The sequence below is a fragment of the Lampris incognitus genome, unplaced genomic scaffold (genome assembly GCF_029633865.1).
Source record: "Lampris incognitus isolate fLamInc1 unplaced genomic scaffold, fLamInc1.hap2 scaffold_165, whole genome shotgun sequence".
Taxonomy (NCBI): Eukaryota; Metazoa; Chordata; class Actinopteri; order Lampriformes; family Lampridae; genus Lampris; species Lampris incognitus.
In genome coordinates this window covers 8015-30000 of record NW_026611127.1, presented here as the reverse complement: position 1 = coordinate 30000, position 21986 = coordinate 8015, and the positions used below count along the sequence as shown (strand labels likewise).

Sequence of the window (21986 nt, the reverse complement as noted above, 5' to 3'; positions counted from 1 at the left end):
CGGTGGTAGCATGAGGTTATCCGCTGTGATCTGATACAGGTGGTGTTAACAGCCTGCCCCCCTCCCCGTGGGCCTCCTGGCCACGGTCAGCTGTATTGAGTGCGTGCTGCCCCTCTGGCACAGGGGCGTAGAGACACCGTTATCGCCTCCTATGGATTGACTTGTATACTGTAAAGGGAAACTGCTAATGGGCACGGCCATAGTCGATTACCGGCCGTAACTCGTCACTGGGTTGTCAGGAGCAACGTAATATGATGTACGACTACTACATTGGGCATGAAAGCTAAATTGGGTTTCTTTTCACTTTTTAAATCCCATTGTCTGTGTTCTCGTGTTAGTAAATCACACGAGTAACACTGTATTTGAAGGGGTGCGCATAAGACTGACATATTGCTGTCATAACCATGACACGCCACCTGTCATGGACATGAAGAGGTCTATATGAATGTTTATGACTTGTCATCAAGTGTCACTCGGTCAATTGTGCCATTTTTTTAAACAAGGTTTATTTTATGGACCCACAACTACAACACCCCCCACTGCCCACCCCACCCTGCCCACAGACCCATAGAAAATCCCCTATATCGCTCCCACCCCACCTGGCCTGCCACCTGAGACAACATTAAACATTACATTAAAACATTACAAAAGCTAACAAAGTAAACAAGTAACAATCATGAATTAAATGAACAAAAGAAAAGGGGAAAAATCATTAGAAAAAAATCAGTAAATAAATAAGCAAAAGGGAAAAGGAGAATAAAAGACAGAAGGTTGAGATTTAGATCTTAAGCCCGTCAACCCTGGCCACCAACCAAGACCTAACTCCTCCACAAAGTCAGTCAGTCAATCAATCAAGCTGCATTTTATATAGCTCTTTTCTAACTGCAACAGCCACTCGAAGCGTTTTACAAAGTCTAAGAAGGACTTCCACATCGAGTGGAATTTGGGATATCGATCCTCTCTCGTGGCATAGCTGATCTTTTCTAATTTCAATGTGTGAAAATAGGAGGGGGAAACTCCTTCCATTTGAACAGTATCAATCTCCTAGCTAATAGTATGGCGTAGCTAGGCCAACAGGTTTGCCTGAGTAGCATTTAAATGGGCACCAGCTGGAACGACCCCAAAGATGGCACTCAGAGCAGAAGGTTCAAGTGGGAAACGTAAAACAGCGGCCAGGGCCTCAAAGATGGAACACCAGAACTGAGTTGGTTTCGGGCAAGACCAGAATATATGTAAGAAACTGGCAGTAGCTTGTTTGCACCTGTCACATGTTGGGTCTAAATCTGGGTTAATTTTAGCCAATTTCTCTTTGCACCAATGAAGGCGGTGCACTATTCTGAACTGGGTTACGCCATGTCTTGTGCATATAGATGATGAGTGTATCTTCTTAATTAATAGATCCCAAGTTTCCTCTTGAATGGACATTTCCATAATTTTGTGAGGGGTTCAAGTGCAAGTGGTGTTTGGCCAAAGGTATTAATTGCATAATATAATCTACTCATATACCATTTTTCAACAGGATTAATTTCAAGAAGGTGGTCCAATTGGGTCTTTGGGGGCACAACTGGGAAACGACTAAATTTAGAGTAAAATCACGAATCTGCAAATATCTAAAAAGTGACTTCAAGGTAAATTAAACTTCTCAGACAGCTGATCGAAAGACCCAAAAGCATCATCAATAAATAGGTCCTCCAAAGTGATTAGTCCATTGAGTCTCCAAAGCTCAATGGCTCCCTCAGAAGTAGAGGGGACAAAAGACGGATTTTTTTTGTAATAGGGGTACCAACAGAGAAAGCCTGTCTAAATTGTTTCCAAATCGCTTCCACTTGTTGACTCATATGACTGGGTTATCAGTACACTTGGATTTAGGGTGAGCCCAAGGGAGTACCGAGCAGAGAAGCGAGTGTGAAGATACATGAGAGACAGACGAGATCCCAAGGGCTACCTAACATGGCATTTCAGTGCCTGTGAGCTCAGGCTGCCAAAGGGAAAGTGCCCTTATATTACAGGACCAGTAATAGTGCTGAAAACTTGTTAAGTCCATTCCACCAGCTTCACTGGGTTTCTGAAGGACCTTTTTTGCATATCCGGGCATTTTTTCCATTTCAAATAAATGAAGAGCTGAATTTATTTAGCGAAGAGAAGAATGTCTTTTTAATATAAACTGGTCTAGATTGAAAGAGGTATAAAAATGTGGGTAAGATGTTAATTCTAACTGCATTAATACCACCTGTGAGAGATAGAGGGAGCCAAGTGCAGTGTTCCAGATCAAGTTTAGTACGGCCTAGCAGAGTTAGAAAGTTACGTTCAAAAAGATCATTATATCTCCGTGTTACAATACCAAGATAAGTAAATTTGTTAGGGGAAATCTTGAACAGAAGGGAGCTTAGCTGACATTTATCTGCCACGGGGTTCATTGGGATTACTTCACTTTTATATAACTTGCATTTATATCTGGCAAAAATTCCAAAATCCTTCAGTAACGTCAAGATCTTAGGGATGTGGAAGCCCTCACGTCTCTGCGCGCACGCGCTTCCGATCTCACTTCTGACACCAATGTAGCGAATTAGGGGGGCAGTCCGGGAACCGCCACATCCGGGACGCGAACCCGTATCTCCCGCACCACGGGCGACTATGTTAACCACTCGACCACAGGGTCTGACTCGTTAACCTAGGGCTAACGTGTCTACTCATTCGTGCACACTACAATGCAATAACCGTGGAATGAATAAACATTTCCATGTCGACGTAACTATCACACTTTACCTTTGTTTACCCTCAAGTAACATTAGTAGTAAAAGAAAAGTCCAGCATTTGTTTAGGTGCACGGGTAGTGCTAGCATTAGCAATCGGAGCAAGCCCATAGTCAGCTAGCATAGCTAGTTGTTAGCTCGGGAAGCTAACATCAATAATATTGCCATAGTACTTTGCCGTATGTGGTTAATAGCATCGCACCAACATCAGCTGACTAGGATATCACTGGATAAAGGATACTGCGCTGAACACGGACTGGTTGCCATTGTGTGTAATCCTAAATCGCGCAGGGGAAAGCAGGCCATATTTTACCCCCTGGTGAGCTCAGCATTTTTTTTATATACTATGTGTGGGGGGGGGGGGCTGTGATAGACTGGCGGCCTGTCCAGGGTGTCTCCCCGCCTGCTGCCCAGTGACTGCTGGGAAAGGTTTCAGCATCCCCGCGACCCGAATTCAGATAAGCGGCTTGGATAATAGATGGATGGATGGATATTAATCCCCGTGGGGAAATTCCTCTCTGCATTTATCCCATCCTAGCTGTGTAACTAGGGGCCGTGGGCAGCCGCCGTACAGCCCCCGTGGACCAACTCCAGTTCGCCTTGCCATTGCACACAGAGGAAGCCCACCGCAGACACGGGGAGAACATGCAAACTCCACACAGAGGACGATCTGGGATGACCCCCAAGGTTGGACAACCCCAGGGTTCGAACCCAGGAACGTCTTGCCGTGTGGCAACAGTGCTAACCACCGTGCCACCCCAGTTTTATTGGCCTTGTCAAATTCAGCTCTCTCCTTAGCAACATCAGCAATGTAGTCTAGGAATAGTAGAAATCTTTGGCCATTGCAGAGAAGCGGACACGCTTGTCTTGAACACTGCATAATGTCCTCCTTGACACTAAAATATTGTACATGAACAATGACGGGACGTGGCCTCGCTCCAGATTGGGAACGCGGCAGCAGGGAACGGTGTGCTCTCTCAAGCGGCAGTCTTCCTAGTAGTTGCAGAGCATCCTTGAGCAAGCCAGCAATGAAGTCGGTTGGACGTGGTCCCTCCACGCCTGCACGTAGACCAATGATTCTCAAATTGTTCCTGCGTGACCGCCCCTCTAAATCCTCACTTATTGCGTAAGAAAGCCACCTGTTTAGCGAGACTCTGTAGCTTGCGCTCCAGGGATGGAGTCTCATCTGACCAGTGATTTGCCCCCTTTTCCAATTCTGTCATGTGGCTAGACAGAGCCCCAGCACCGGAGCTGACTGACGCTAAGTCGCCATACAGTTCGGTACGTATCGATGCAGTTTCGGACCTCAGAGACGTCGCCACGGTGTCTATTTTAGCGTCCATGGAAGCACAAATGTCCTCTTTCAGTGATGTTAGTGTAACCGGTTATTTTCTTGCCCGGTGCGGGATTCGATACGAGGTGTACTGCACCACAAGGCGACATCACTAACCGCTCGGCTAAAGGGTCAGACCCGTTAACTAGGGGCTAACGTGTCTTATTAGTAGTTTACAGTCGTCACCCTCCCCGGAAGCGCGCCCTCGCGCTTTGTCATTCCGCGCTCCGAAGAGACTTCTGAGGATCTGCACACTTCCTGATCCCACCGCTGCCACCAATGTAACCGGTTATTTTCTTGCCCGGTGCGGGATTCGATACGGGGTGTACTGCACCACAAGGCGACACCACTAACCGCTCGGCTAAAGGGTCAGACCCGTTAGCTAGGGGCTAACGTGTCTTATTAGTAGTTTACATTAGCTCAGACGTCATATCAGCTCGAAGTGATTCAATGGCGCTGAGAACAGCATTGTCCGAGGCGGTGGAGTTAGCTTGGTCGGCGTTAGCCACCATGTTAGCACCCTTAACACGTGTAGTAAGCGCAGTGCGTAGTAATACAAAAGGACGTAGTGGTAAAAAATATATGTAAATGCTGCCAGAACAGTTATTTGTTCCCAACTGAGTAAAATGGGCAGTATAGATACAAACGCACCGTTATTCTAAAATCTTCCGCCTACCCACTCATCACGCCACCGGAAGTCCCCAAATTACGCCATTTTTAATGCAAACGACGTTGTTTGAGGTGTCCTTTTTCGAGCTGCAGACTCACGAAATATATTGTAACGTGCCTGGATAAGAAGACACGCTGGCCCCTGGGTCGCGGGCCTGACCTTTAGTCGAGCGGTTAGTGATGTCTCCTGCGGTGCGGGCGATACGGGTTCGCTTCCCGGCCGCGGCACTTCCCGTGGTTGCGTTGTCCCCCGAATTCGCTACAATATCAAATCATGGGGCTCGGTTCTAATCGAGTTGCTACCGCAAAGGCATCTAAAACAATGTCAACTTTGTATTAAAATGGCATAACTCAATCAATCAAGTTGCATTTTATGTAGCGCTTTTCTGGCTGCAACGGCCACTCAAAGCGCTTTACATTTCTGGTCAAATCTGAATTTCAGACACCTGTTATAGCCGTTTTCTATTCCCAGATAGATATAACAAATAACAGCGCAACACCACATTAGCCAGTATTTTATAGAAGTTGTTAATTACCTCGTCTAGCGTATCTGTGACGCAAAAATCCATATTGTAAGCGGTCAAAAATCCCTCGCCCGCGCCACACCGAGACGCCATCTTGTAAGTACTCGGTATGACGTAACGGGCAGCGCCTTCAAATGCGGCCGTGTTCACGAGAGGAGCCCATATGAACGCCCCCTCTTGCGATAGTCTTGTCTTGTCTTTTCCTTTCTTTTCTCTTTTTCTTTTTTTTTAATACCTTTTATCGGATGAACAAAACAACAAAATCTGGTCATAACAATAACACAATTAGCAAATAGTACAAATCGGACTGAGCTATTACAATTTTTTTTTTGGTATTTCACCAAACAATAAAAAAATAATAATACAAAGACAAAGACAGAAAGAGGTCTAATCAGAAATCAGTATATCTACCGTTGTGTTTTTATGATGCATAATTTACATCAGCTAAGTCAGTATGCTACCTATTGTTTTGCTGTAGGGGGATTAAGAGTTGTGAATACAAGAAATACATTTCATTTATTGTATTATTTTTTTCTCACGGATTGGTCCGATTAAGGAATGAAGCCCCGTTTTTTATCCGTCATCTCGTTCCTTCTGTCTGTTACTGGAGGAAGCTATAGTATACCGGAAGTTTATTGTATAAGTAAACTTCAAGTAAAGTTCAAGTTCAAGTATGTGTACTCGTAGTGTACTTGTAAGTATACTTAAGTAGCTATAAGTTTGTTTAGTATATATCTCTGATAAGTACTTAAAAAGTAAACTGAAAGTATACTCACTGATTATTTAGTTTAAAATAAGTATACTAATAGTAGACTTGAATAAACTACTTTTTTGTAAGGGGCAGTTATGACAGTGTCATGTCAGTCTTATGAACGCTTCAAATAAAGTGTGACCCCGTGTTACCGTTCTCCTATGCATTCCCCCCCCCCCAGCCATTCAGAGGGGCATGCAACGTAATCCTGCAGGAGCGATGGCATCTTGACAGCGCCGGTTAATGTGCACCACCCAGAACAATGGCTCATCAGCTGTAATATCTCAGGGAGCGTTAAACTATCTCCTCCAACCACCCACGAGAGGATAGAGCAGGGGTCCCCAATTACTTGTCATAGCGGGGCCACTTTTAGGGCCACTTTTAAAACCACGGGCCACTCAACCTCCAGCAGCATGTTGTTCGTTCGTTTGTTTCGGTGTCGACACGTTGCAGGTATTATAATTTAAACAGAGATTTTTCATCTATTTTTCGATATATTACTAGTCTTACTTTTACTAAGAAATAAAAAAAAAATTGGGTAGGGAAATTAAAAAAACAATTCTTCCTTCTGGCATTTCTCCAAAAATTCTCGCGGACCATAAATCAACCCGTCACGGGCCGGACGTGGCCCGCGAGCCGCCGATTGGGGACCCCTGGGATAGAGAAAAGAGAAGAGACAGGGGAGCCTAAATAAGCGAGAGGGGGGGCGGAGACAAGCGGGAGAGGGGCAGAGAAGAGGGGAGAGAAGCGAAAGGGCGATTAGCGGAGGGGGGGTGATATTTATAGATAAGTGAAAGGCCAGGAGAGATTCAGTTTGTCCTGGCCTCAGTAGATACGGTGACGCAGGGGGGCTGACCAAACACTCTCCCGGTGTCCTGGAGGGCTGACACAACAGTCTACTACACCACCCCACGTTTCCCAGTTATAACAGTGTCTGACATAAGGAGGACGTAACAATAAACTAAATCTAGTACGGCGTGACTTTTGACATACCCCCCCCCCCAACAACAAACAGTATTAAATTATCTAGCCATGCTGACTCGAGATCCGTTTTCAGCATAATGACATTTACATGGATCTTGAGTCCTGCCGTGGATGTGTTATTCCGGGCTGCAAGAATTCCACTGTCTCGGTGTGAAAATACATAGAAATGTCACAGATTTCTCGCTGAGGCACCGAGAGTGCCAGCCTGAAGGGTCTCCCAGCTGTTCCCTGGCCACTTCGTGCCTGCATTGGGGATGGACAGTACTGATTTTCTTTTCAATCCGGTACCAAGTAATACTAAGGCTAGTATCCTGGTACCGGTACCGGTACCTTGAAAACGAAAGTTTTCTTGTGTACACAACAGCAGGAACTATTTGTGATTTGTGGATTGAAAATTGGTAGCTGCATTCATTCTGAAAGAACTTGGCAATTCGTATTAAATAAACTACCAAGAGATCAGACTTCTCTGTTTTGCTTTAATGTGCAAAACACAACATTAACAATAACAGCAACGATAACTTCAACAACAGTTATGAAACACAGGCTCAGGAATTCATGCGTGTCCATGAATGAGTAGCCTGTCGTTTTCTGAAGTTATTCTTCACATAAACTGGAGACTGAATATTTGGATGCCTGGCAGGCTGCATGTTTCTCTGCATGCGGTGCCGTGCCACTGCCTTTGGGAGCAGAAAGGCGGAAGGAAAAGTAGTCCCTATCCTAAACAACAATAGAAAAATAAAGTTAACAAAATATATATATATTTAAATTTATAGCAGTTTGGGTTTTTTTTCGGAAACCGTCAATGGTTTTGATAAAGTGCTCAACTAATGAGGAGCAGAATATCAAGATAGATGCAAGAAAAAAAACATATATATATATATATATATATATAGATATATATAGATATATATAGATATAGATATAGATATAGATATATAGATATAGATATATATCAAGATAGCTGTAGGGAACAAACTTAATACTTAAAATTTTTTTCCTACATCTGTCTTGATATTTAAATCTATATACATATATATATATATATATATATTCATATCACTAGTTAAAGACCTACCTGGTATCGATTTTTTTAAATACGAGGATCGATTCTCGAAATCTAACCAACAGGATTGCAGTGTCGAGATACTATTGATACTCCGGTCCCTAACCTGTGTGAAAGCAGGAGTGCAGCTCGTGGTAACTTACACGACCTCAGCCAAGGTCGTCGTTTTAAAACTAATTCAAGTACTACACTACATGTTAAAACTAATGCATATGATAAAAAAAAAGTTATTGCAAGTCACACTCCTACTTTCAGTGTTTATGATTGCAAACTTCAGTGCCATTGCACGGGGTTTGGATTCGCTGTGGCGGCTTTATGACATTTTTGCAGCTACGAATTGACGTGGTCGCAACAGGACTCATAATCCATGTAAATGTCATCATGGCCTCGCTCGCCTACATATATTACTGATTTACTCACACGCCATGGGCCTGGTCGCTGCCGGCGCTTCTCAGGCAGGTCCTTTTAAAACCGTTCCTTCAGCCAGCCTCGTTGCTAAAGGCGACCTGAACTCCCTACCTGAACCCCCTACCTAAACTCCCTACCCGAACTCCCTACCCGAACCCCCTACCCGAACTCCCTACCCGAACCCCCTACCCGAACCCCCTACCCGAACCCCCTACCCGAACTCCCTACCCGAACCCCCTACTTAAACTCCCTACCTGAACTCCCTACCTGGACCCCCTACCTGAACCCCCTACCTGAACTCCCTACCGGAACCCCCTACCTGAACTCCCTACCTGAACCCCCTACCTGAACTCCCTACGTGAACTCCCTACCCGAACCCCCTACCCGAACCCCCTACGTGAACTCCCTACAGGAACCCCCTACCTGAACTCCCTACCTGAACTCCCTACCTGAACTCCCTACCTGAACTCCCTACAGGAACCCCCTACCTGAACCCCCTACCTGAACTCCCTACCTGAACCCCCTACCTGAACGCCCTACCTGAACTCCCTACCTGAACCCCCTACCTGAACTCCCTACCAGAACCCCCTACCTGAACCCCCTACCTGAACTCCCTACGTGAACCCCCTACGTGAACCCCCTACCTGAGGAAATTAGGCTAGCAAACTCACTGCCTTCTTTTTAAATCACTTCTTAAAACCTACTTTTACAGGAAGACCTTTTCATAGTAAATCCATTGTCCAATTGTTATTTATTTTTCAAATCGTTTTTTATATTGTTTATGCCCTATACTTTTATGATTTTACATTTTAATTCTTCATATTTTCATATTTTTCTTCCAGCGCCATGTTTTAATTTCAATTATCATAATCCTTGTTTAGTCGGCTGTAATTCTCTTTGTTGTTAATTATGCTCTTGTGATTTGACCCTGACCGTGTTTTACCTTGTTCTGTGGGGCGGATCTGGCATTATGTCCTGCATTTTTATTGCGTTTTGTTGCTTTATCTTGACTATGTGCATTGTTTTCTCCTGTTGTGTAAGGGACGTCGTAACGTTGTTTAGACAGGTGTGATATAGATAAAAGCGTATTATTCTGCTGAAAGCTGATTTGTGTCAGCAGGGTTAGAAATAATCAGTACGTGGATACATCAGCTTTATGTTTGCCAGGGCTCTGCAGTGGCGTGGGGTTGAGTATGACTTGTCTGCCCTAGTTAAGTACACTTTGTGTCTGTCATCTGATACACTCGTTAACTGAAGAGGTCTGGTCTAAGTATCCCTTCCACAGCATACCAGTTATGCCGTCCTTTCTAACGGCGGTGGTGTCAATCTGGTCTTAAGACCTGCTCCAAAATTCCCCGAGGCCACTTAGATGTCCTGACCCAAACCAAAAAAGGTTGCTGGCGTTTGCCTGCCGTTGTTGCGACACCGTTCTGGCAGTGAGGCATGAGTGAGGAACATGGGCCTCATCACCGCGGAGGACATCCATATATCATGTTGAAAGGTACATCATGGGACCGGTGCAGTCATCTGATTTATTAGACCTGACTGGAATATTTCAAACCCTGTTTTGTATTCGGCAGGCTTACCCGCTTTCAGGAGGTGCCCTCCACAACAGAGAAGAGCCAGAAACCCTTTTTTTCATTTTGGAGGACTTTACGTTAGGTCAGTGTTTCCTTTGGCATGTGCAAATGTTGGATTGTCGTCTAATATTAAAAGGTAGTGGTTTATTGCAATTAGAGATGAAGGTAGTTTTGTCCCATGGGTGGACTACAGCCAAGGCTCGGCGTTTTCGGTTTTTATTTGTCAAAGCCATCCAGCATGCCGAATTTCGCCACAAGAAGACACCGTTACATAACCTCACACGAACAGGAACAACGTTTGGATCTGTGGAAACATAAAATCCGGGTGAAAATCTGGGTATTTTTCGGTGAAGATTGGTAAAAACCAAAAACGCTGAGCCTTGACTACAGTCCAGCTGTCCGTGTGTCCGCTGTTGTATTTTTATTGGAGGGTTGTAGTGTATACCTTGACATTTGGTTGAAGGGCCTTTATTTTGGAAAACAGGGTGCCTAGTCTTGGCATCGATTGAACAATATGACATTATATTTATGTGCTGGGAAATCGTGAAGTCGGTGCTACTTCCTATTTTGCTGGGGGGGGGGGAAATAATCAACTGAACTAGCCAATCAACAACCTGTCCTCAGGATTCCCCCTCACACCTGAGCCCCTGTGAAATCAGCCAACCATCTTCGACTTGGTGGTTTTATAAGGCCGCCCCTGTTAGCTTCTCCTGAGAGCCAGGTAACGGCTGTCTTATCACGCTCATGTCTTCAGAACTAGCTAAAAGCGTAGCTAGAAGACACAAGAGACTTGCAACGTGTCCTGGTTGTCTGTCGGCAAATGAGTTTTGCAGCTTCTTCCAAAGGACGAGAGGACCGGAAGAAGTGGTTGAAATTCATTCGCGACAGACCGCAGCAGAAGTTTCAGAAAGTTACTGGCCTGTAGGAAACAGTGAGTCAGTACAATGTGCAGACATCTTATTAAATGAAACAGCAGTGACATCTTGGTATCGAGACTGACAGATGTGGAATTGCCCCCCCCCCCCCCACCAGGCTGGCTTGGCCAATTTCCTAGCAATTTGTTCGCGACTCGACTGTACGCCTTCTGGATTTGCAACAGAACAGGTTGAGGCAGTCACCTGTCACTCATCTGTCACTCATCCTCAGGCGAGTGAATAATGGATATGCGAAAGTACTTATCTCAAAGAAAACAACTTGTTCAGCTCGAGAGGAGAGCAACAAATAAGATACCTGAGCACATCTGATTTAGATTTGACTTGAAAGAAAATGGAGCTAATGTGATCTGTAGACCACTGGGAACGATATCAAACTGCTGAGAACTGGGAAAGTGCAGGACCTTTAAACACTGAACTTTGTGCCCCGTCAGCCGCAGTTTCAGATATAGCCACCATTTTTCTTTTAACGCAACCGGTTTTACACGTTACTGAATGCAAGAAAAAAAAACAAGTTAAGGTTTTTTGACAAAAGAAATGAGGGTTTCAAGCACTTCGGTCACGTGCTCTCTTCGCCTTTGAGACCCAGTCACATCCATAAGGTATGGCAAATGGCTAATTGTGTGTTTTTATTCATGCAGGCGGCACGGTGGCCCAGCGGTTAGCGCTGTTGCCTCACAGAAAGAGGGTCCTGGGTTCGAACCCCAGGCCGTCCCAGGTCCTTTCTGTGTGGCGTTTGCATGTTCTCCCCGTGTCTGCGTGGGTTTCCTCCGGGTGCTCCGGTTTCCTCCCACCATCAAAAAGACATGCATGTTAGGGTTAATACTCCTGCCTGTGCCCCTGAGCAAGGCAGTGGAAAGAAGAACTGCAGTTGGTCCCTGGGTACTGCAGCTGCCCACTGCTACTATAGAAGAGAAACCCACTTCATTTTGTCACCGCACAGTTGTTAGGTTACAGTGAATGTGTCTTCTGCTTTTAACCCATCCTATTGTAGAGGAGCAGTGGGCAGCTGCAGCACCCGGGCACCAACTCCGGTTCTTCTTTCCACTGCCTTGCTCAGGGGCACAGACAGGAGTATTAACCCTAGCACGCATGTCTTTTTGATGGTGGGAGGAAACCGGAGCACCCGGAGGAAACCCACGCAGACACGGGGAGAACATGCAAACTCCACACAGAAAGGCCCTGGGACGGCCCGGGGTTCGAACCCAGGACCTTCTTGCTGTGAGGCAACAGTGCTAACCACTGGGCCACCGTGCCATTTTTGTTTTACCCATTTAAAACTATTTGGACTTTGTCGCCGCTGGTGTGCTAACACTCGTCATTCCACTTGCACCTTTAATTATTCCAAATTCAAATAACAACTTCACATAAAGGGATTCAAATTTGAAGGAAAAAAAATGCGACATTAGTTCAATGAAAGTTGAAAGCTGGGCTACATGTAAATACTGTGCCCCGCTGTGGAAGCACTAATCCTTGGACAGGAGAGATTACTCAGCTTTTAGCTGTTGTATCATAACCCCGAGCTTAAGCTCACCCCGCTTGCTATTTAATACCAGTATCTTTTCTTTTTCCCCTCATCATGTTTCTCTCCATCTTCTCTTCGCCTCTCACCCATATGCTCTTGCTCTGTCATAGTCTCTACAACATGCAGCCGTTCTCTACCCTAGTCAAATCACACCCCATCCACAACCCTCCCTTCCCTGGGAAGGGACTCCTGGTGTGTCTTGTTCAGTATGCTGATAACTTTCACAGCTATAAACAGCGCTAAACCCTTCCAGCACGTATGCCAGACCAACCACTGGGCTTAGGTCCTGCTCACCAATCTCAGTGTTATTCCCCATTAAAAGTGTTCCCATTATACTCATTATGCACAGACACACGGACCCTATCTGACGTCCCATCCAGAGCAGTGCCTTAGGCGGCACATGGGCGACGTTGAGGTGCAGCTCGAGGAATAATCCTGTGAGAGTTGTGAGAGGACTGTCTGCCCTCCGACGAAGGGGGGCAACAGACAAATAAGTTGGACCAGTCAGAAATATTTTGAGGGAAATCAAAAGATGACATATACTTTATAAACAGGTGAACAGACACAAAAGTCAAATATACAGAGCAGAATACGTGCAAATACGCTGCGGGTGGAGGAACGTAGCAAACCAGACAGACTTACCAGCTTTGGCTTGGTGGTGAGGCCGAGGTGGTTTTGGCTAAACTCTTGTTTCTCCTCCCAGGGTCCGTTGCTGTCTCCATTAGAAGAAGGGGTGACTTTGAGCTCCTTCACCTGTCCACTCATCACCTGTACAGGCTCCAGACTCATCTTCACCATAGAGAGCCCACCCGTAAGTCCCGGCAGGGAATTATTCTGTTTTACGTCCCACTCTGACTGCTCGGCTTGTGGTTAAGGTTGCTAACCCACCTCTCCAGAGACACCCTAATGTGCGATCATATGATGAAAATGTCCTGCTCTATGTCCACATCCTGCACCAAGTCACTCTCCAGTAAAATGATAATGGCCTTACTTCTTTGGTGGGCTTGTTATTGCCAGGGGTCCACTTTTTCTGTACCCTGTCCAATTGTCAGTGCTGCGGCCAAGTTTCCGGCTAATCAAGCTCAAGCTTGCTGTGTCACACACACATTCATAACATATACTGTATGCCTCCTTTCAAAGGCCACTTCCCTGACTTAACCATCCTTGTTCTATGTATTTATCACGCACTCAGCTTCTTCGTCTAGCACATGCACGGCCACACAGGTAAAGATGCACACGCCGCCACACGTGCAGTCACGCCGCTTTGTAAGTCCGGTTCAGCGCTGTGGTTTTGGTGTCCCCCCCCCCCCCAACCCTAAGTCTGCTGAGTGCTGCAGTCCCCGTTTGACGTCGTGTTGTTGTCCTCTATCCCGCTCTCCCTCACACACTCCACCCCCCCCCCTCCTTTTCCTTCAATCCCCTATCACAGTGCTCTCCCTCTCAGCCTGACAAGTTCTCCCGCTGACCAATCAGAGGCCTGCTTCCTTATTCAGCAGTCCCGCCCCCCTGTTTATCATCGTAACAGTGCAGAGCCCCGTGCGGGAATTCAAGCCACTCCTGACAGAGGAGCCCCCTGCCCCGTCCTCCTCTCTCTCTGATCCTACAGCACCGTGTCTGGTGCTTTCTTAGCAAGGTCCAAGGTATTAAAGGTACGTCAGATATAACGGTTAGGGTTCACTAGAGCTGTAAGCAGGAAACAGCCGGAGTATTGGTAGTATTAATAAGTAGGCGTAGTATCAGTGTAGTTTAATGAAGCAGGAAGTTTGCGAAGGGTGGGGATCATTTTGGGGAAGAGTAAGAATGAGAGTGAAGAGGTGATTTCGTGAAGAGGACTTGAAATTGTCTTTAGGCAGGCGATAAGGGCCTCAACCGCCACTTACAAGAAAGGTTGCCTGCAGGGCGGTGATGTGCGGTGTGGTCAGTGGCTGGATGGGCAGTGGGCATTCACAAATCCAAATCACATCCTTCTGTGCTCTCTAATGTTCTCTAACAATCTGATCCTTCTTCTTGCAACTGCCACAGAATTCTAGAATGTTCTGCCCCCCTGGCTGAGCTACATCCCAAATGAAAACCTAAACACAAATATTGTCCAAGTACTATATATGAAGTACTTTTGTCTTGTTTTATATGGATTTGATAGCTGTGAAATGAATAAGTAGCACCATTACCTTCACTTAGAGCTCCCAAACCACTGTGGATGTCATTGCAGTCACTACAAACAGCAGTTATGAGATACTATTTCTAGATATTGCTGAAACATTACCTGAAAAGAAGAACACAAACAACGCAAAGAAACAACATTTGAGGTAAAAATATGTAAATTAATATATGTAAAATGTACAAATACATATATACGTATATATATAAATGAGTTACCATTTCATTAATTCATTTCCAGTATCGTGATGTATAATAAAATGACTGATAGCTGACCTGTGGACTCTACATTGTGTAAAAAATAAGCAAATATCAATGCAAATTTTGTGTAGATTTGTAAAAATGAACAATGAAACTTGAATTTAAACATCTACAAAATAACTGCATAAGCAGCTATTGATAATAAGGATGTGGAATAAGGAGTGTGTGCAGCTGATGGGGGAGGCGTTGTCAGCGATTGGTTGTCTGATGCAGGACAGCATTCTAGAAAAAAGTCAAAATTTAGAAAATAAAATCAAATTAAAAATCATATTTATCTGTTAACTTGTCCAATACAGCCACACTACATGAAAATCATGTTGACAGATTAATTCAACACTGCCACAAGCATGAAAGTGCAAAATCAGTGGCTTACACTTGAAGATGAAGTCCATTCCCCTTTAGTATGGGGAACATAAAAAAACTTAATTACTAGTGAATTAGTAATGATCAAGATGTCACTTTAGTATGGGGAACATATTCTAAGTAACAAAAACTTAATTTACAGTAATTTAACACTATGAACACTTGTAGTTTTGTGTGTTGTTATGTAAGAACAGACCATATTCATTAAGTGTTAGTAAGGGAGAATAACTCTTCTTTGGTACTACCACCTTATAAAGGCCATACTAAGCAAAGCATATTGAGATGGTACTACTAATAAGCAATACTTCTGAGGTTATAGAGGGAAAACTCATAGTTAATGGCTTACTGGTTGTATAATAAGGCCATGCAGAATATGGCATTAATGAGTATGTAATAATGACCAATTAAGAGCCAATATGTTGCTAATTTGCATGCTAATAAGCACCTAATTAATGGTGACTACGTTCCCCGTACTAAAGTGTTACCAAAAAAAAATATTTACAACAAACAGGCATGCAATTGTCATGCAGAAGGAGAGCAAAACAAAACAAATTTGCACAGACCAGGGGAGTTCAAAGTCCACCCCTTTATAAGTCCTCTCGGAGTTCAAATAAACTATACTTTCCATAAGGTATCGAACGTCTTTATCGCTTCTTTGTTTTTCACATTGTCGGTGGTTTGGAGTCCGACCATCTAGATCTGTGGTGTGTAATTTACCAAGAATACACAAAAGCTGAATTATATAGGTAATATTGCTGTCCATCCCATAAAACACCAAAACATAACATCACATCAAATACGTTCCCCTGCACATGAGTACCCACTTTTCCGTGTATAAAGTCTTGCATATCACTCCAGAATAACTCTGGATGGGCACAGTGAAAAAAACAAAGGAAATATAGTTTCTCTACCTGAAGTACGTGAAACACAAGTATACTCCATATTCAGCTGAAATCTTTCCAGGACTTCTTTAGCAGGGTGACGTCACATCTGATCGGCTCGCACTCCCGCCATAAGCGGTGCCTTTCCTCGTCCGTTGATTTCGCCTTACGCTACGCAGTGCGCATGCGCAAACGCCGAAATTCACCACGTTTACAGTCAATCCTGAGCAAAGCAGAGTCCCACCCTCGCCCCTCGAAAAGGTATACGGCGTTTCGCTCTTGGAAGTTTAAGGACGTAGAGATATCATTAAAAACGCGTCATAACACAGCCTACTTGTTGCTAGAGGGGAGGTTTTGGTATCGTAGCGAATTCGGGGGGACAACGCAACCACCGGAAGTGCCGCGGCCGGGAAGCGAACCCGTGTCGCTCGCGCCGCGGGAGACATCGCTGACCGCTGGACTAAAGGGTCAGACCCGCGAGTCAGCGTGTGTACTTATCCATCCACGTTACAGTATGTTGTTATGAATTTGCGGTGTGGTTATTTTGACCGCACGTCATGGCTGCGGAGTGACGCTGTGTGTACTTCCTGGTTGGACGCAGTGTTGTGGGCAGTCCGGCACGTTGCTCTCCGCTTCTGTACTGTTCTACCTTTGTCCTTCCTGCAGGCTTTCCTCGGTCTCCCCTTCATTAGTGTTTTAAACCACCACCACCACCACCACCCCCCCCCCCGCCGCCGCCGCCACCCTTCTCAACGACGTTGTGTACGTGACATTCCCGGCGTAACGGTTGCCGGGCAGCTTCTTCTTCTCGGTGTTTTCATTGACTTGAGTGGCTGAATTTCACTGTCTGGATAAACCCGTGGGTTGGATTTCACGTCGCCCTGGTTGAACTTGAGACTGGCCCTGAAACGGGCCGGCAGGGACGCATTGTGAGAGTGAGAGTGTGTGAAGGGGGTCGAAGATGCACTTCATCTTAAGTTCATTCAGAGTCTTCAGTGCAAAAGTTTTCAGGGGGAAAAAAACCTCGTCTAGTCAGGATGCTGGTTGGTACTGGGCCAGGGTGCTTGCCAGAGAGGTTGCAGGATTTGAGTTTACTGCAGCCCCCCTTTGTGGCCACATGGGAAACTACACATAATGACCTCTTACCGCAGTGCAATTATTGAATGGAAGTCTCTCTCTCTCTCTCTCTCTCTCTCTCTCTCTCTCTCTCTCTCTCTCTCTCTCTCTCTCTCTCTCTCTCGCGTGCTCTCGCGCTCTCACCCTCCCTTCCCTGCGTGCTTCATCCTGTCTTTGTGAGTCTGCATGTGCATATGTTGGTGATGTTCGTTATTTTCCACTGACCTGAAGCCCAACACAGCCAGAAATAGTCTGCTATTGATTGGTGTGGGCGAGTGAGAAAGGCGTGATGAGAGTGTTGCGATGAGCGGTTGAATGATTGGCAACAATAACGAATAAAAGTGGGTCACTCCTCCACCTGCCCCCTTTTCCTCCACCTCGACCCAATCTCCCCTTCATGTTTTGGCTTCCTCTGCCATGTCTCAGTCTGAAGGGGGATACCTTTATTACTTTTTTCTTTTTTTTTTACCCCCCCCCCCTCTTGCCCCACTTGTATCCGTCCAATTACCCCACTCTTCCGAGCCGTCCCGGTCGCTCCTCCACCCCCTCTGCCGTTCCGGGGAGGGCTGCAGACTACCACGTGCCTCCTCCCATACACGTGGAGTCGCCAGCCGCTTCTTTTCACCTGACAGAGAGGAGTTTCACCAGGGGGACGTAGCACGTGGGAGGATATCACGCTACCACCACCCCCCAGTTCCCCCTCTCCCCGGAACTGGCGCCGCGACCGACCAGAGGAGGCGCTAGTGCAGCGACCAGGAGACATACCCACATCCTGCTACCCCAACCGCAGACACGGCCGATTGTGTCTGCAGGGACGCCCGGAAACAGCGGCGCCGACAGTCGTAATCCTTTACGCGCCGTGCGCACCCAGCCCGTGACGTCATCACCAATCATCGGCCTTCAAATGTATTTGCGTCAAACGTGCGTGCGTGGCTTAGGGCAACGTTCGTGAGTGGACGCGGCCAAAAATGCATCTCAAGCATCAATAAAGGAGAATCCAAAGACAGGATCTGCTGTTGTCTCAATTTTATTTTAGAGATAGAATGTTACACAAAAAAAAACTATGTACGCACGGTGCGTACAGGATTACGGCTGCCGGCGCCCGGAAACACCTTTATCTCTGGTCCCTGACAGCCTCAGACAGTGTTGAGTAGCGATCTTGTTTTCAAACCCGTTGTAAATGTGTGCTAATTGATTGCGGTGAAACCTAGACACCAGGACTCGAACCTGCGATTTCAGCAAAACGTAACACCCGAGGCTGCTTCGCCGACAGCCCAGTCAGGGTCGTGAGTGTGTTCATCCGCGCGAAGTGGGTTTTGCGTGTTGTTGTTACTGGTTCTGCGCAGTTGAATGTGCAGTGCAGCTCTGACCCGGACCGGTTCTTCTGTGTCGTTCCGCAGCAGCACCGGTTATGACGTGTGTCCGCACGATCACCTGACACGAGCCACCATTTAACCCGCATCCAGAAACGCCGGTTCGATGCTTGCTTTCAGCGGCTCTGCGTCTCCGTGCAGCTGTTTCGTGTGTAACGGCTGCAGAGTCTCTGAAGCTGGGTGATTCATTGCGTCAAAGCTCAGCCCTCATCAATCAATTTATTCTGTTCAATTATTTCTCAATTTGTGGCCAGCGAAACTAAACGAGAGCCCGCTGATAGCAGCGGCACATTCATTTCCTAACTCATTATATTCAGCATGATGTACGTGTGTGAGTGTGTGTGTTCTTGTTCAGCTATATTCATCAGGACCAATTTAGTTTTTAACGGAATTCTGAGGACATTTTGGACAAGTGAAGACATTTTGGCCGCTCCTCGCGTCGTTAAGGGTGTATTTTAGGGTGAGGATTTGAGTTTAGGTCAGAAGTATAGCGAATTCATGGGGGAAGCCGGGAATCCATCCGCAGCCGGGAAGCGAACCCGGGTCACCTGCACCACGGGTGACTGCGCTAACCAGTCAACTAATGGGTCCGATCGAATTCGGGGGGGGGGGGGCAGCAGCCGGGAAGCAAACTTGAGTCGCCGGTGATGCGGGCGATCCGGGTTCGCGTTCTGGCTGTGGCGGCGGTTCCCGGCTGCCCCCCCCCCCCTCCCAATTCGCTACATTGGTGTCAGAAGTGGGATGGTGAGACCGCGAAGCCACGGGTAGCGCGTGCACCCAGAGGCGTGAGGGAGCTGGTATGCTGAAGAGCGGGGACGCGGTTCCTGGTGGAGGTGGAGGTGGAGGTGGAGGGGGAGGGGGGTAGTGTAACGACCAAGGATGAAAAGACTCGTTAGCCAAAGTTGGACCATTTAGCCCCTGGCTAACGAGTTGGACCCTTTAGTTGACTGGTTAGCGCAGTCAGCCGTGGTGCGGGCGACCCGGGTTCGCTTCCCTGAATTCGCTACATTAGGGTTAAGGTTCGGCATGCAGTTCTGATAGGTATGTTAGGGTTAAGGGCTCTAGGGAATGGAGGAAGTCCATGAGAGGGTCCTTAAAAATTATAGAAGAACAATGTGTGTATTTGTTTGTATGTATGCGTGCATGTATAAGTGTGCATGCTTACATACACTTGTGTGTTTGTGTGTGTGCATGTACCTTCCGTTTGGCCTCAGCCTGGTTACCATGACAACAGCTTGAACACTGACATCACTGCAGTAATATGACATCATCGCCAGACGGTGACTCATGCTCCTGCTCTGTCAGTGTGTGTGTGTGTGTGTGTGTGTGTGTGTGTGTGTGTGTGTGTGTGTGTGTGTTTGCCAGACAAAATGCCGTCAAATGAAGCGTGCAGCACGGCCTAGAGGAGAGAGAAAGACCACCAAGTTCACCGATCTCTTTAAACATCAACCGTGTTTTATTCTATGTAATAAAAATAATCGAACCATTCTTTTTGTTCTAGGAGCCTAATAATATTGAGAGAGAGAGAGAAAAAACACGAAACCAAAGAAAATCCATTGGTAGGACAAACATTAACATGAACGTCATAGAGGGGGGAAAAAAAAAAGGTCAAAAGAACAGAAATGACACGCACAGCCGCCTCCCCTGCTCCAACCGCGGCAGCCCGAGGCTAACGTCTCCTCGTCTTTGGCACATAAACTCCTCCGGGCATCGCGTAATTGGTCCGTCTACGTTTTTTTTTAATCTGGATGCTGCAAAGCGACGCCAGATCACCGGCAAACACGCACCAAGGAGAAACCCCCAAATCTCGCAGGCCACTGAAAACTGTGAAGAGCTCGCGAGAGAGGGTCGACGACCACGTTGTCACGCGGACCCGGCGGGCGCCAATTAAGATGGACAACGTCGTATCAGCGACACAAACGCGTGGAAACCGACACAGTGTGCAGCCACTTGCTGAGCCTTGTGATCCGGCTTCACGGCGGCCTCTTAACCGACTCGGTGCACCCCCAACACGGCGGCATTACACTACACCGGAACAAGATGGCGCACAAACACGGATTCGGTGCACCCCACGCGGCGGCATTATGCCACACCGGAACAAGATGGCGCACAAAAACGGACTCGGTGCCCCCCACGCGGCGGCATTACGCCACACCGGAACAAGATGGCGCACAAAAACGGACTCGGTGCACCCCCACGCGGCGGCATTACGCCACACCGGAACAAGATGGCGCACAAAAACGGACTCGGTGCACCCCCACGTGGCAGCATTACACCACACCGGAACAAGATGGCGCACAAAAACGGACTCGGTGCACCCCCACGCGGCGGCATTACGCCACACCGGAACAAGATGGCGCACAAAAACGGACTCGGTGCACCCCCACGCGGCGGCATTGCGCCACACCGGAACAAGATGGCGCACAAAAACGGACTCGGTGCACCCCCACGCGGCGGCATTACGCCACACCGGAACAAGATGGCGCACAAAAACGGACTCGGTGCACCCCCACGCGGCGGCATTACGCCACCCCGGAACAAGATGGCGCACAAAAACGGACTCGGTGCACCCCCACGCGGCGGCATTACACCACACCGGAACAAGATGGCGCACAAAAACGGACTCGGTGCACCCCCACGCGGCGGCATTACGCCACACCGGAACAAGATGGCGCACAAAAACGGACTCGGTGCACCCCCACGCGGCGGCATTACGCCACACCGGAACAAGATGGCGCACAAAAACGGACTCGGTGCACCCCCACGCGGCGGCATTACACCACACCGGAACAAGATGGCGCACAAAAACGGACTCAGTGCTGCCCCACGCGGCAGCATTACACCACACCGGAACAAGATGGCGCACAAAAACGGACTCGGTGCAGCCCCACGCGGCGGCATTACGCCACACCGGAACAAGATGGCGCACGAGACGCGGGTCTCTGAGTGTGACTGAAATGGTTCGTGTACGTTTCTGACTCGGTCATCTTTAACACGTCGGTTTGTCTAATATTGAATTTTGAAATGCTGTTTTCCAACAACAACAACAAAAAAAATACGAGTGAAAATATCGAGGCGAGCTAATTATAACTGTTTCGCGTTTCGGGGATTCTCCTGAAACGCGTCACAGCATCTGAGCACGCGACACGTCACCCCACGAACGTCAAAACAGTGTCACCGGCCTCGAGAGTACTCATGAACATGGCCCACATTGGCAACAAATGACATCATCTCACCCCCCCCCCCCCCCCCCGATAACGGCAAGGACGCTCCTACGGGGATCAATAAAGTAAATCCAAAGTAAAAAAAAAAA

At 47.1% G+C, this 21986-nt stretch overlaps 1 protein-coding gene across 1 annotated transcript in view; it reads right to left on the bottom strand.

Annotated features, from left to right (window-relative positions):
• nt5c1aa (5'-nucleotidase, cytosolic IAa) overlaps positions 1-13757 on the bottom strand; it is a 34830-nt gene extending 21073 nt beyond the window's left edge. The window contains exon 1 of the mRNA XM_056301828.1: positions 13165-13757. Coding sequence (XP_056157803.1) covers positions 13165-13320 — 156 coding nt within the window. The 5' untranslated portion in view covers positions 13321-13757. The remainder of the gene's footprint in view (positions 1-13164) is intronic.
• Positions 13758-21986: the final 8229 nt, after the last annotated feature.